At 42.8% G+C, this 14,701-nt stretch overlaps 1 protein-coding gene across 3 annotated transcripts in view; it reads right to left on the bottom strand.

The window, feature by feature from the left end:
* The window catches only part of BCAT1 (branched chain amino acid transaminase 1), a 107,690-nt gene that overhangs the window by 62,923 nt on the left and 30,066 nt on the right, over positions 1–14,701 (bottom strand). The window contains exons 1-2 of one of the 3 annotated variants that reach the window (XM_045466389.1): positions 9,914–10,473; positions 8,746–8,817 (exon numbers count right to left, since the gene is read on the bottom strand). In XM_045466389.1, coding sequence (XP_045322345.1) covers positions 8,746–8,817; positions 9,914–10,132 — 291 coding nt within the window. In that variant the 5' untranslated portion in view covers positions 10,133–10,473. Of the gene's footprint in view, positions 1–8,745; positions 8,818–8,891; positions 10,474–14,701 lie in introns of those variants that run through there. The other 2 variants (XM_045466391.1, XM_045466390.1) reach the window with 2 other exon arrangements.

Here is a 14,701-nt window from a genome sequence, read left to right on the forward strand (position 1 = left end):
CTCAGTCAGTTGAGCACCCAACTCTTGATTTGGACTCAGGTCATGATCTCACAGTTCCTGAGATTGAGTCCCTCATTAGGCTCTGTGCTGACAGTTCAAAGACTGATTGGGATTCTCTCTCCCTCTCCCTCTCTCTCCCAAAATAAGTAAATAAAACTTTGGGGGGGGGGGGGAAAGTTTGCCAGTCCCTCTAGACTGTTTACACAAAAACTCTGAGTAGATATCCCAGTTAAATCTCCAGCCCTAACTCAGTGCTTCACACTCAATACAGTACAAATTTTCTTAAGTAACTGAAAATAACATCTGGCTGACTTCAGATGTACTCCCTGATGAATGTCAGACTTATTCACAGAAGATGGTCAGGATTTAAAGTGAGTAAAATTCTCACAAACTTCTCATTACATGAACGGTGTCACAGTGTTCTTGAACAATGAAGCACATATGACTTTGCTTAAGTTAGCTTTTTTTTTAGTGGCTTTTCTTAGTCCTAGACTAAGAAAAATCTTTAACTATACCAATATAGTAACACAAACAATGCAAATTTTCACCTATTAAAACTACATATAAGGGCGCCTGGGTGGCTCAGTCGGTTAAGCATTCGACTTCGGCTCAGGTCATGATCTCACAGTTTGTGAGTTCGAGCCCCGTACCGGGCTCTGTGCTGACAGCTCAGAGCCTGGAGCCTGCTTCGGATCTGTGTCTCATTCTCTCTCTGCCCCTCCCCCACTTGTGCTCTGTCTCTGTCTCTCAAAAATAAATAAAAATGTAAAAAAAAAAAAAAAAAATTTAAACTACATATAAAAATTTCTTAATAACAGGAGAGGGTAGTAAGACCCAAAACAGAAAGAGGAGAATAGGTACAAATGGAGATGGGAGTGTGAGTAGGAGAGAGATTTTCCTACTTGCTGAGTTCAGGGTACATCTTCAACATTGTAAAGACAGCAGACCTTAGCTTCCCCCACCCCAAGTGACAGAACCAGTGCTTTGCATGGTTCTTCAAAAGTGAAATAAAGATCACGTTCCAAGTTATTTCTATCATTAGCTAAACAATTCTAATGAGCTAATCAATAAGATATCAACTACACATGATCCTTACACCTTACAGGATTTCTAAGCTCTCCAACAAACAACCCCACCTGCCATGAAATCAATATAAGCAATGGAATATATACTTTATATCAATAACAATCTACATAATATTTAAAAACAAGACTATGGCCTCATATCAAACAACTGTAGGGTTGTTTTTATTTCTCTTTCCCATGGTTCCTCTTTTTTCCTTATATGCTTTATTATTCTTAGTATTTTGCCTTTTTTATTCACTCAGTGAACACTGACTGAATCAGCACAATGGTTCAGGCACTGCACTAAATAAGCACAAGAGAGGGGCACCTGGGTGGCTCAGGTGGTTGAGCAGCCGACTCTGCTCAGGTCATGATCTCACAGCTTGCGAGTTCGAGCCCCACGTCAGGCCCTCTGCTGTCAGCACAGAGCCCGCTTCGGATCCTCTGTCCCCCTCACTCTCTGTCTCTCCCAAGCTTGTGTTGCTCTCTCTCTCAAAAATAAATAAATAAGCAAGCACAACATGGGGCGCCTGGGTGGCACAGTCGGTTAAGCGTCCGACTTCAGCCAGGTCACGATCTCGCAGTCTGTGAGTTCGAGCCCCGCATCGGGCTCTGGGCTGATGGCTCAGAGCCTGGAGCCTGTTTCCGATTCTGTGTCTCCCTCTCTCTCTGCCCCTCCCCCGTTCATGCTCTGTCTCTCTCTGTACCAAAAATAAATAAACGTTGAAAAAAAAAAATTAAAAAAAAAAAAAAAAAAAAAGCAAGCACAACAGATGCAAAGATGCCTGTGGCCCAGCCCCGCCTCCTTCTCAGGCAAGCTCACAGTCAGCCACGGACAGGCAGTAGCCACTGTGAGCAAGTATTATGCATTCATTCAGCCTAATATCTGTTGAGCTACTGTGTACCTGTATTGCTACAGGCCCAAAGGAATCTCAGGGAATAAAACAAGTAAAATCCTGTTGTCTTAGAGCAGGAAAAACAGTATAAAGAAATAAGTGAAGAGAGGTCAGGAGGTGATTAGTGCTATGAAGAAAATGAAAGCTGCTTAAAAGGACAGAGTGGGAGAAGAAAATGCTTATTTTTGGTAGCAGCGTGGAGAATGACCTTCCTGATGAGGTATCCTTTAAGCAAAGACTTGAATGAAGAAGGAAGTAGGCCATGTAGATATCCAGAGGCAAAATATCTGAGTAAGAGGAAGCAAGGGCCAAGATTCTGTGGTAGGAACCAGACTTGGCATATTCATGGAACAGGAAAGACTCAGTGTGGCAGGAATTCAGGAAATGTAGGGGAAATGGAGTGGCAGAAGACGTCATGGAGGCACTGTGGCTGCTGGAGTGGGGGAAGGGGTGAGCCGAGAGAACTAGTTACTTCATGGTACACTGACTAACATTCCAATTCTGCATGGGTTCTGGCTCTGTGCAGGTAAGACTGTACGCCATCTTCCTTATATCCCCAAGAATCTTCACCATAGAGGCTGCTAGCAATTAAAGTAACCCCAGTTTACCTCTTTATTCTGGGCAATCTGAAGTAGCCATCAGGGATAATACTAGACACATGGCTTCCATGCTTTTGTTTCTTGTTCCAAAAGTATGAAGGAGCACAACAGGAAGGGGGAGAAAGATAGTTTGGCAGTGGTAAAACACAAGAATCCTGGTAACACTGAGTTTTTTCTTTGAGCCTCTACATTTCCTCCTCTGCATCAGGGATCCTCAACCCCGGATACACATTGAATTCAACTACGGAGCTTTTTAAAAACACTAACCCACACTCCATTCCAGAACTGAAACAGAATCTTTGGGATACAGCAGGGGAAGAGTTCTTTGTTTGAACTTACCCAAGTGATTCTAACTGTGCACTCTGGGCTCAGAACCATACCACACTGTCTCCCTTGAAGATTTCAGCAATCTGGGGGCACTTAGGTGGCTCAGTTGGCTGAGCATCCGACTTTTGATTTCAGCTCAGGTCATGATCTCACGGTTCATGAGTTCTAGCCCCAAGTCAGGCTCTGTGCCAACAGTACAAAGCCTGCTTGGAATTCTCTCTCGCTCTCTTATTCAAAAATAAATATTATACATATATATATACATATATATATATATATGTATATATATTTATATATATGTATAAATATCTATGTATATATATGTATGCATATATAAGTGTATATATACATGTATGAACATATGTGTGTATATATGTGTGTGTGTGTGTGTATACGTGTGTGTATACACACACACACACACACACACACACACAGATTTCAGCAACCTGAAGAGTGAGGGTTCCCAACACTGGCTGCTAAGACTGGAAGGGCTGAGAACCACTTCAGAGATTCAAGTCTCATTTGTGAATTCTTATCAAAATCTATACATTATTTTGTAATCCCAGGACCTTGGTTATCTCACACTGAATGTATCTAAAATGGAACACCTATTTCCTCCAAAAGTTGGTCCCTATTTCTGATATATTATGTTCCACTTCTTTACTTCTTAATCCTTAATTCATTTAGTAAGAGTAATACATGTTTACTACTTTAAGTTTCTACTGTAAAGGGAAGAAAAATGAAAAGTGTCAAATTCCCAACTAGCACCCTGGCCACCACATTCCCACTTCCCAGACAGGACCTCCATTAACAAATTCATTGTGTATTTTTTCCTGTATTTTCTTTACATCTTCATTCCTTTCGAGGTAATTTATCATTCTCACAACATTCTCCCAACCCTCGGTTCCCCCTATCAGTAATAGAGATGCTTGTAATTTCAAGAATCTCTTTAAGAAGTCTGATTCCTCAATTTCTACTACCCCCTCAGTAGCAAATATTCTGTATCTCTCCCTTATAATCTCTCTGAACATAATCACATGCTTGATCATAATTTTCAATGTGCACTGAATACCTAAATGGCTATAGATTTAAGGCCAAATATTTTAGCTGCAAAATTAAGTATCCCAAGTATGGCACTAACTTCTTTTTTCAGTTCTACCTCTCACTAATGTCCTGCACTAACCTTTTACTTATCACTTAGGAATGCATTCAGCTGCAAGTAAGTAAAACAGAAACAGGAGTTGGTTTTCTCACATTAAGTCTGAAAGAGCCAGGTCCGACAGAACCCCATCATCTCAAGGCCCTGTGATTTTCTTAGCCTTCTCCTCAGGGTCAAAGAAGAGCTGCTTATAGCTGTAGCTTCAGCTTTAATGATCTCATCAAGGTCCAAAGATAGGGGAGGAAAAGGATAAGAGGAGACAAGTCTATTCCTTTTGATCACAAAAGCAACATTTCTCCAGGAATTTCCATATGCCTTACTGGTCAGAAATGTATCACACTGATCTATCAAGTTGCAAGGGAGCCTAGCAGGGCTGGTCGGAGAACTGCAAACACAATCTGTTAACAAGGAACACAGGGGGGCTGTATTTGGGGTCTCCTCAGTGTCTGAAAACTGACCAGCCCTTAAGCATTCTTGTTTATATGCCATAGTTTAACAGGAAGGAGTAAAACCTGGCTACAGATGTCTTCCCACCTTTACCTCTTTTTCTTCCCATCATTTCCTCCATCTGTAACACTGGACATGTGGTGCAGCCAGTTTATCCAAACTCTCTTCTCTTTTACTCCAGCAGGAAGTATGGAAACTGTAGCACCCCATCTGGCCCAGCAGTCTGGGGGTATCCTCAGCTTTTCAAACTGCCTAGCAGTTGCTCACACAATCCCTCTACACAGATAGACATCCCAGCTCCCAAAATGTTTGGTTTGGCTCTATAAAATCTTTTAGCCAATTTGAACATTTGGAAAAGGCAGTTATTGCTTTGGATTATGTTGGACTCTCATTTAGCATAGTAACTACTATACACATCAAATACGTACTAATAATTCTGTTCTAAATTTCACTAAACATGGATTGATCTTCATGGTTTAGTATATTTCAACACAACAGACTGCTGTAGATTTTATAAAAATCTTACTAAAAGACCTTTTTTGTTACTACAGATCCTTAAAGAACCAACTTTAAGAATTATCATAACCTAGGGGCTTCTGGGTGGCTCAGTGGTTAAACCTCAGACTTCGGCTCAGGTCACAATCTCACAGTTTGTGAGTTTGAGCCCCGCATCAGGCTCTGTGCTGACAACGTGGAGCCTGGAGCCCACTTCCAGTTTGGTGTCTCCCTCTCTCTGTCCCCCCCTGCTCATGCTCTATCTCTCTCTTAAAAAAAAAAAAAAAAAAAAAAAAAAAAGAGAATGAGCATGGCATAGTATATAATTTTTACTTTTCTGAACTCTCCTTAAAATATCTCTAGGACCACCCATAGTGATCCACTGGCCCTGTGAGATCAAGCTAGTTAATGGCAAAGATATAGAATAGGTGGTTTTATGCTCGACTTAGTGCTCCTGTAATTATAACTTGATACTACTAATTAAGTTTCCGGAAACTGAATACAAATGATTAAATTATAAGTCTTATTTTCATAGGCCACTACATCCTTTTATAAGATGTGATTTTTTAAAAATATTTATTTATTTTTGAGAGAGAGAGAGAGAGAGAGAAACAGAGTGTGAATGGAGGAGGTATATAGAGAGAGGGAGACAGAATCTGAAGGGGGCTCCAGGCTCTGAGCTGTCAGCACGGAGCCCGACGCAACGCTCGAGCCCATGAACCACGAGATCATGACCTGAGCCGAAGTCGGACACTTAACCGACTGAGCCACCCAGGCGCCCCTATAAAATGTGATTTATTAATGATATGAACAGCAACCCTCTAACTTTCTAATTTGTAAAGAAGGATTGCCCAACATACAGTTTTTCAAAGTAATGCACAACTTAGTGCTTTCAGAATTTCATCAAGAAGTCTATTTTCCTTCCTTTAAAAAAATTTCTGGGGGCGCCTGGGTGGCGCAGTCGGTTGAGCGTCCGACTTCAGCCAGGTCACGATCTCGCGGTCCGTGAGTTCGAGCCCCACGTCCGGCTCTGGGCTGATGGCTCAGAGCCTGGAGCCTGTTTCCGATTCTGTGTCTCCCTCTCTCTCTCTGCCCCTCCCCCGTTCATGCTCTGTCTCTCTCTGTCCCAAAAATAAATAAACGTTGAAAAAAAAAAAATTAAAAAAAAAATTAAAAAAAAAAATTTCTGCAATTCTGGAAACTAAAACTAACAGCTTTTAACCTGAGCTCCAAGAGAAATTACCTAAGAATATTAAATATCCTAATTGGACACTGAATGAAATTCTAAAGTAAACAATATTAGCTGAAGGTTTGTGACTGGTTTTGAGTAGATATGAAATCAAGTCTAAGGCGGTGAAAAAATTTTTGGCATAAAAGAAATTTTGCAAACAGTTTTTATCAGTGTTCTTTAGAAACTTTCTACATTTACTTTCCAAAGATGGATAAAAAAGAACAATATTTGTTAAGTGATACTCTCTCCTGCATAATTAATCTGTCCCTTTCCAATGCTCCATGTTCTCTGATGACTTCAGGCCATATTATGCCTGAGGAGAATTTGAAAGGCAAGGCCACAAGGACTGGACTGTGAAATGGCAAATATTGACAAAAACAAAGCATATTAAAAAAACAATGAGTTCCTAACTCAAAGCCACACTTGGGTAAGTATTTGCTCTGAAATGGGGAAGCCCGTAAGAGGCAAATGCAACCTGGTTGCACCTGAGGGCTGTATTAGCCAGCATTCTAGCAACATCTCTCCTTCATTGCTCAGTATTGGAGCTGTTCTCTGCATTGGACACAACACGTAATGTTTAAGAGCTATCTCAGCCTTACAAGTGTATCAGAAATTGTACAACTTTGTTCTACAATAAGTGCACTTTTCTTACTCTACTTCGAAAGGTTTAGGTGCTATGTTCATTATCTTTTAGAGACCCTCTTTTAAAACCTAACAGAAAGGTACGAAGAGCAGAATTACAGATTTCAAGTGTCACATTCTGTGGAGATGAATAAAGCAGAGGAAAGTGGAAGAAACAGCGGATTTCTCTGAAACAAAGATGACTCTGGAGTCCATAGAAAGATTCTGTAATAAGGCATCTTATTTCTGGGCTTTGTTGGGAAACTGGATCCTCACTTTAAAACTGAGAACAAACTGAGGGTTGATGGGGGGTAGGAGAGCGGGGAGGATGGGTGATGGGCATTGAGGAGGGCACCTGTTGGGATGAGCACTGCGTGTTATATTGAAACCAATTTGACAAATTTCATATTAAAAAAATAAAAAATAAATAAAATGACTGCATCAAAATGAGGGGAGGAGATACAATATGAAAACTCCCTATGAGAAATCCAAAAGGCAATTTAAAAATAAAAATGGAGTAAATAAAAGAGATAGAAAAATATTTTTGCTTTTTGTCAAAAGCAAAAATGGTCTTATAAAACCCACCATTTTTCTCCCCAAATTATCAATTTCATTTTTCATTTGCCTCATCACATATGCACTGTGAATACAACCACCATTAACAACCCATGTTTTAATATATAAATACAAATGTAGAATGTCAGCACACCTCCCCCTTAACTAAAACATAATATACAGAAATCTAAATTCAGCAAATAGATTATTTACATTATGAATTAATTTTAACTTAGCAAAAATTCTCTATGTATAAAAATATATAGAAATTTTGAGAAAAAAAATCACATTCATCTATATACCCTTTGAGGAATTTACCTACTATATAAAAGGACTCTGAGAGATTATCAAATAGGAGTCTGTTTTATCTCATTTTTCCTAGGACCCAATATCTCAATATATTTAAGTCTCCAAATGTATTAGAACTTAGTCTTAATAGGTTAGCAGAGTAGATTAGATCAGCTATAAGGTTACAGAGGATATGATCTTTAAAGGACCAGGAGTATTATGGACACATAAAATTCACAAGCTTATTTTTGTAAAGAAATTACGATATTCTTTTTTTTTTTTTTAAATCCTGACAGCAGAGACCTTATCTTGAATTTATCTTCAGATTTCCAATGCCTAGCACACAGTAAGAGCTGGGTGTGTGTTAAATTGATGAGTCAAGTTTCCACTCCCTCTCTGAACCCTGCCAGGATGTGAGATCATGAGGACACTCTGTGCTATGGATGACAATTGACAGTGAGTGACTGAAATAGGCAGGAGACATTAAGAGAGGAAGCAAAAACCTCCATGGTTGGTGGGGTGCAGTGGAAATGATAATTTATAAAGAAAATAATAATACACCTTATATTTGTATTTTTATGATTTTCAAAGTGCTTTTAAAAGATTGTTCCTCATTTGCTCCTCACTATTTGCCTGGAAGTTATGAGATTATTTAATATACAAACCCCATAATTCAGAGAGTAGGTAGGGAAATACAACACATTTACTGTAAAATGTTAAGTGTTCGTTTAAAGAGAAAAATGACAAGTGTAACTTTTTCCACAAGCATAGTGAAAGGTCATACTTAGACAATCAGATAAACCTCTATCTAGATGAATATTTACAAATTAGTTGTTTTTCAAGAAAAAGTTATGATTCATGAAATAAGTAATTAACTGCTAGGTAATTTTAGATATGAAGATATTACTGCTCCCCAAATGACCCCCCCAGTGGAATCTAAAATGCATGGCAGCATATCTAAACTACTATAAAATCCACACCGTGAAATTGCCCCAAATCTCAACAAGAAATAGATTTATTCAGTTAATTGTTGTAGCACTTAACCTTGAGCAAATAACCTTACCTTGAAAGTCCCCACCATCTCTTTTGATCCCGCTGCTCCGGTACATTCTGGGGAGCATCCGTTACTGCAGTCCTTAAAGAAGAATTAAATTCATTAAGTAAAACCAGGTGGGTAAACTGTGGCCTGGGGTAATCAGTATCACTCACCATCACACCGTGTGCTCCGCTCAGGTACCCAAGCAAACAGGAGGAAGATCAAGCACCCGGGCACCAGCCCCAAAGGAGAGCGTCCTGGGAGCGCTGCCCTTCACTTTCAACCTTTCAGGAGGACGCAGCTGTTTTCGTCCTCCACCGCTAGCTTAGGGCAGACTGGTTAAATTCCAGGTTCGCCCTACAGAGCCAGGGTTCACCAGCAAAGAACAAGAAGATGATTGTCCCCCTTACATCGGAGCGAATAGTCTAGACCAGGGTTTTAAGCCATTTATAGAAAAATCTCCTGGGCGAGCTCAGCCTCGTGGTCTTGTCAATCACTGGCGCACAATAGCAAGGCTGGAAAAGGGATGAGGACGAGAATGAACCATTTTCTCCATGGGCAGGGTCCTGCAATGCGGGCGCACGGACACCAAACCTCACAGGTTAAGGACAAAACCTCAGGAAATTAGGGGGTAATTCAAAAGATACTTAAGGGCACAATGGTTGAGGGACGAGTTGGGGAAAGGTGCAGACCTTAAAAACAAAACAAACACCCCCCCCCCATCTGCTAAATAGCTACATAAGAGATGGAGAGGGGGAAAAAAAAGGTGGAGGGGGGGGTGGAATCCAAGAAGGCAGAAGGCTGCGGTCAAAATATTTTGGGGTGGCAAAGGAACGCAGGATGTGGTTGTCAGTTCTGGCAGCCCAGAAATTCCGCTTCCCCCTCCTCCCCCAAAGCAGCTTCCATGGCGACCCTCACGTCCCCGGTGGCTGTCCACGCCGCGCTCCGGAGCACGTCAGCGGCTGGGCATTAGACGTGGCCGGCGGGGGCCTCTCCAAGGCGGAGTTCGCTGGTTGGGGCTCTAGATTTCGGTTAGGATTGGGGAGAGAGGAAACGCCTGGGTGGAGATGGAACGGCGGTGTGCGGCGAAGCAGGATAGTGCAGGAAACGACAGCGATGCGCCCGACCAGGCCGGCAGGCTTCGGAGACGCCGGTGCAATCCGCCCCCCTTCCGCAAACGTCTGGGTTCGGGTACCTGGCGGGCGAAGGCCGCAGCGGCGCGGGTTGGGCTGGCCATGGGAAGTCCCCGGGGGCGCGGGGCTGCGGAGAGCTGCGGCAGCACGCAGCGCGCGGCTGGACGCGAAAGCCAGCGGCGTGACCAAGCACCGGCGCACCGACTGCGCGGCGCGGGCTGCCGCCGCCTGGGGCCCAGCACCAGGGCCAAGCGCAGGGAACAACGCAGCCCCTCCGGCATCCCCGGGGGTGGAGCCTCCAACCGTCTGGTCCCTCTCGCTTTTCGGTGGGTAAAACCAAAGCCCTAGTTTCCACCACTTGGTCTCCGGCTGGGGCACGAGCGTGCGCGCCACGAGCGAGCGCCTTTCCAAAGGCAGGCACTTCAGGAGCATTTACCGAGCCACCCCAGGGTTACCGGCCCGGACACGCCCCTCGGCCAGGGCGAAGGCAAACTTGGGGAAATTAATTTACATTAGGGGAAGAGTTTCCGTGGACAGAAAGGCTAAAAGCTTCTGCCCCCGAGTCTGCAGTCCGGGATTGGCAGTTGCGCACTGGCTCTCTTCTGCCACCGATCCCCACGTGCAAACTGATGAGCGAGAACGTGAATCTGGGGTTTAGATTTCTTTGCACCACCTCCTCAAGTGGGATTTGTTGTGGGGTGCTGCAGGGTTACCAGGCTCACGCCCTCTAAGAGCTCTTTCTGCCGGAAGACCTCGACGCTATTGCATCCGCCCAGCCATTCAGTGTGGTAGGCAAAATAAAGAGCCCCCAATCGAGCTGACCGTTCGCTGCTGTAAACCCGTGGAAGCAATATTTAAGGAAGCTGATAAAGCAACCTTTGAAAGGAAAAAGGAAGCTGCTACCTTCTCTACGTGTTCTCCCAGGGCGACGTCAGCTTCAGTTATGAGCCTTTCTGGGCTTTTAAATTAATAGGAAGTGGCTCATTTGTTCTTGGAAAGGGGGGAGAACGGTTTATTTTGGGTAAGAGCGGTTAAATCTGGTCTGGTTTTAGAATTTATTTCATAGAGTCCTAAAGACAATATAGCTCTAATCTTTTCAACTCAGAAAACAGCATTCACTTCTCCCTTCCCTTCAGAAAAGGCATAGAACAGCTCCTTAGGTTTGGGTGGAGCGACAAGTTCCAGCCCAGGCAGGTCACATGTGGCTGGAAACCAGAGTCCCTGAAGAAATTTAAAATCGAATTTTAAAATAAAAATTTTTAAAAAGTATAGACTAAGTAAACTCTAGGGCTGCCATTTTCCAACCTTGTCCCCATGCCTAAAAATATGAAACTCTTAGGTGAAGAACTATTAACAGTTTGCATTCAAAAGCTTGGTTTAGGAGCACCTGGGTGGCTAGTCGGTTAAGCACCCAACTTCAGCTTAGGTCATGATCTCACGGCTGATGAGTTCAAGCCCCACACCCGGCTCTGCATGACAGTGTAGGACCTGCTTGGGGTTTCTCTCTCTCTCTCTCTCTCTCTCTCTCTCTCTCTCTCTCTTTCTCCCTCTCTGCTCCTGTTCTGCTCATGCTCATTTGTGTGCTCTCTCAAAATAAATAAATAAATGAACTTTAAGAAAAAAAAAAAGCTTGGTTTAAATGACTACACCAGGGGCGCCTGGGTGGCTCAGTCGGTTGAGCATCCGACTTCAGCTCAGGTCATGATCTCGCACTCCGTGAGTTCAAGCCCCGCATCAGGCTCTGTGCTGACAGCTCAGAGCCTGGAGTCTGTTTCAGATTCTGTGTGTCCCTCTCTCTCTGGCCCTTCCCCCGTTCATGCTCTGTCTCTGTCTCAAATATAAATAAATGTTTAAAAAAAATTAAAAAAAAATAAATGACTACACCAGACATGCATTAAAAGTCTGTTATTGTTTTAAAGATAGATATTACACAGCTCCAATTTTCTGGCTATTTTAAGTGTTACTTGTAAACCCTCCCTTTTTTAAAAAATTTATTTATTTTTGAGACAGAGAGGGCATGAGTGGGGGAGGGGCAGAGAACGAGGTAGACACAGAATCTGAAGCAGACTCCAGGCTCTGAGCTGTAGGCACAGAGCCCGACATGGGGCTCAAAATCATGAATGTGAGATCATGACCTGAGCTGAAGTCAGACACTTAATGGACTGAGCCTCCCAGGTGCCCCCAAACCCTCCCTTTTCAATCAAGAGAACATATACTGCAAGAATGAAGTTACTGAACAATTATCACAGTGCTACCTATACCTTTTGGCTCGTCAGAGCCAACATTTGTGCAAGGGCAATCTGTATTAACTGCTTCTATTTCCTCCAACTTCAAGTGGCTACAATTTGACTCCTGTCCTATTATTCCACCTGAACAAGGCTCCTAACAGCCTTCATTTCATTTAACCCAATGGTTTGCTTCCTGTGCATTTTTGTGGCTGAACCTATATACTGATGGCTCCCAAATATGTATTTTTTTCAGTTCACCTCTCTCCTGAGCAGTGAGTACTTACACCAAAAATCTGTCTAAAATACTTATTATTGTGTATGTAACATTCGTGAAGGAACTGGGCTAGGTGCTGGGGATGTATTGTGAGCATACTTCCATCGCATTATCATGCATTGCCTTTAGCCACATAGAAAAATGGTACTTGTGGTAAAAAGCAGCAACTAATCCTACAAATGTAAAAAAGCAAAAGTAACAAGTGCTACCTGTGTTTTACCAGAAATGTCCGGAAGGGCTTTCCAGCAAGGGACCCTTAACTAGAGACCTAGGGGATAAAAATATTTACTATAAGAGAGAATGAAAAACATCTGAGATGAAAGTGAGTTCCAGGAAAAAACATCTCTGAGAAGGGAAGAAATGTGGCACTTACAAAAGACAAGCGAGACAGGGCTGGAGTGGAGACAAGCAGGGAACTTGGTCGAGGGTGAGACTGGGAGGGCTGGCAGACAGCCAACCACGTAGTGCCTTTTAAAGAGAGTTAAAGGATAATTTCCCTGATAAAGGTAAAAGTATGACTGTCATATACATATAAAATGAATTTATATTATAGTCTATGTAACTATAATGAAGTTACCAGGCAGATGTTAAAACTTGTTCAAAGAACAGACACACTTCTGGGTCAGGAATAGTGACATGAATTTGCAAATGACATAAAACCAGCTTCTTCCACAATAGGGGAGATACATTAATTGAATCCTGACCTTCAGAACTTATTTGCATGTGCATTGACAAGAATTATTTTGCACTCCTGTTATCTGGACAGTAACTCAAAAACAATGAAACAACATAACAACACAACGAAAGAACTCATGGAATCCTAAGAACAAGAAAAACCATCCAAAGGGTAGGATTAGATAGGGAACAGGGGTGGAGGTTGACAGGACTGAAGTGCACTGTGGCTGCAGTTTGGAGACTGGAGGAGGGTGTGGCTGAAGAAATGGATTTATGAGAAAGCTATTATAGAACCCACATAAGTGCTGACCTATTAATAAGTTGGATCTGGCAGGTGGTAGGTGATACAGCTGGAGAGAAGCAGCCAGATTTCTGCAATCTTTATACAGAGTGGACAAGAGAAAGAATGGGGAGAGACAGGTGACAAGAAGGGCTCCTTGGTTTCTGGCTTGCTCTTCTTGTTGGTGATATTCGCTAAGAAAAATGGAACACTGAAAGATGAACCAGCAGGAGTCTGGTTTGGGGCATGCTGAGTTTTTGGTCTCTGAGACTGGCTGTTAGACATATGCCTGTCTGAGGCTCAAACGAGAGGTCTGGTTTAGAAGTAGACACCTGAGGGGCGCCTGGGTGGCGCAGTCGGTTAAGCGTCCGACTTCAGCCAGGTCACGATCTCGCGGTCCGTGAGTTCGAGCCCCGCGTCGGGCTCTGGGCTGATGGCTCAGAGCCTGGAGCCTGTTTCCGATTCTGTGTCTCCCTCTCTCTCTGCTCCTCCCCCGTTCATGCTCTGTCTCTCTCTGTCCCAAAAATAAATAAACGTTGAAAAAAAAAAAAATAGAAGTAGACACCTGAGGAGTCAGTGGCATGCAGGTGGTCACTGAAGCTACGGGAGTGAATGAGAATGTCACATCTGTGCCTCTGTAAAATGGGACAACGGCAACACTTCATGTTTGCCAAATGGGATGGACCATCGTAACATGTACCATATGTAAACTACTTAGAACCTTGTCTGGTAAGTGCTAATTCCTCAATAAATGAAGGTAATGATCATTTATCTCCTTTGGCAAACATTCTCTTAAAGGGCCAGATGGTAAATATTTTATGTTTTGAGGACCATGTGGTCTTTGATAAATTACTCCAATCTGTCAATGTACGGCAAAAGCAGCCACAGATAATATGTAAAAGGTCAAGGCTGGGTTCCCATAAAACTGTATTTTCAAAAACAGGACACAGCGGATTTGGCCTGCGGGCTGTAGGCTACTGACCCCTACTCCATGCAGCTGCCCTACCGAGAAACATCAGGGTCATCCTTCAAGCACAACCAAGTGATCACCAACGTCTATGCATTCTACCTACAAATATCCTGACAGTCGCCATTTCTCCAGCCATATTATTGCCATCCTGGTACCAAATAGCTTCCAAGTAGCCTCTATATCTTCAGCCTTGCTTCCCCTTAAGCTATTCTTAGCATGGCAACCAGAGAAATCGTCTCAAAATGCAAATCTGAACATATCTCTTCTTGGCCAATAAAATCCTCAAACTTTACATCATCCTGGTGACAAAATATTTATTTATTCATTTATTTATGTATTTAATTTATTTTTAAGAGAGAGAGAGAGTGTGTGTGTGAATGAGGGAGGGGAAGAGAGAGGGGGGGAGAGAGGATCCAAAGTGGG

This window comes from Leopardus geoffroyi, chromosome B4 (assembly GCF_018350155.1).
Source record: "Leopardus geoffroyi isolate Oge1 chromosome B4, O.geoffroyi_Oge1_pat1.0, whole genome shotgun sequence".
Taxonomy (NCBI): domain Eukaryota; kingdom Metazoa; phylum Chordata; class Mammalia; order Carnivora; family Felidae; genus Leopardus; species Leopardus geoffroyi.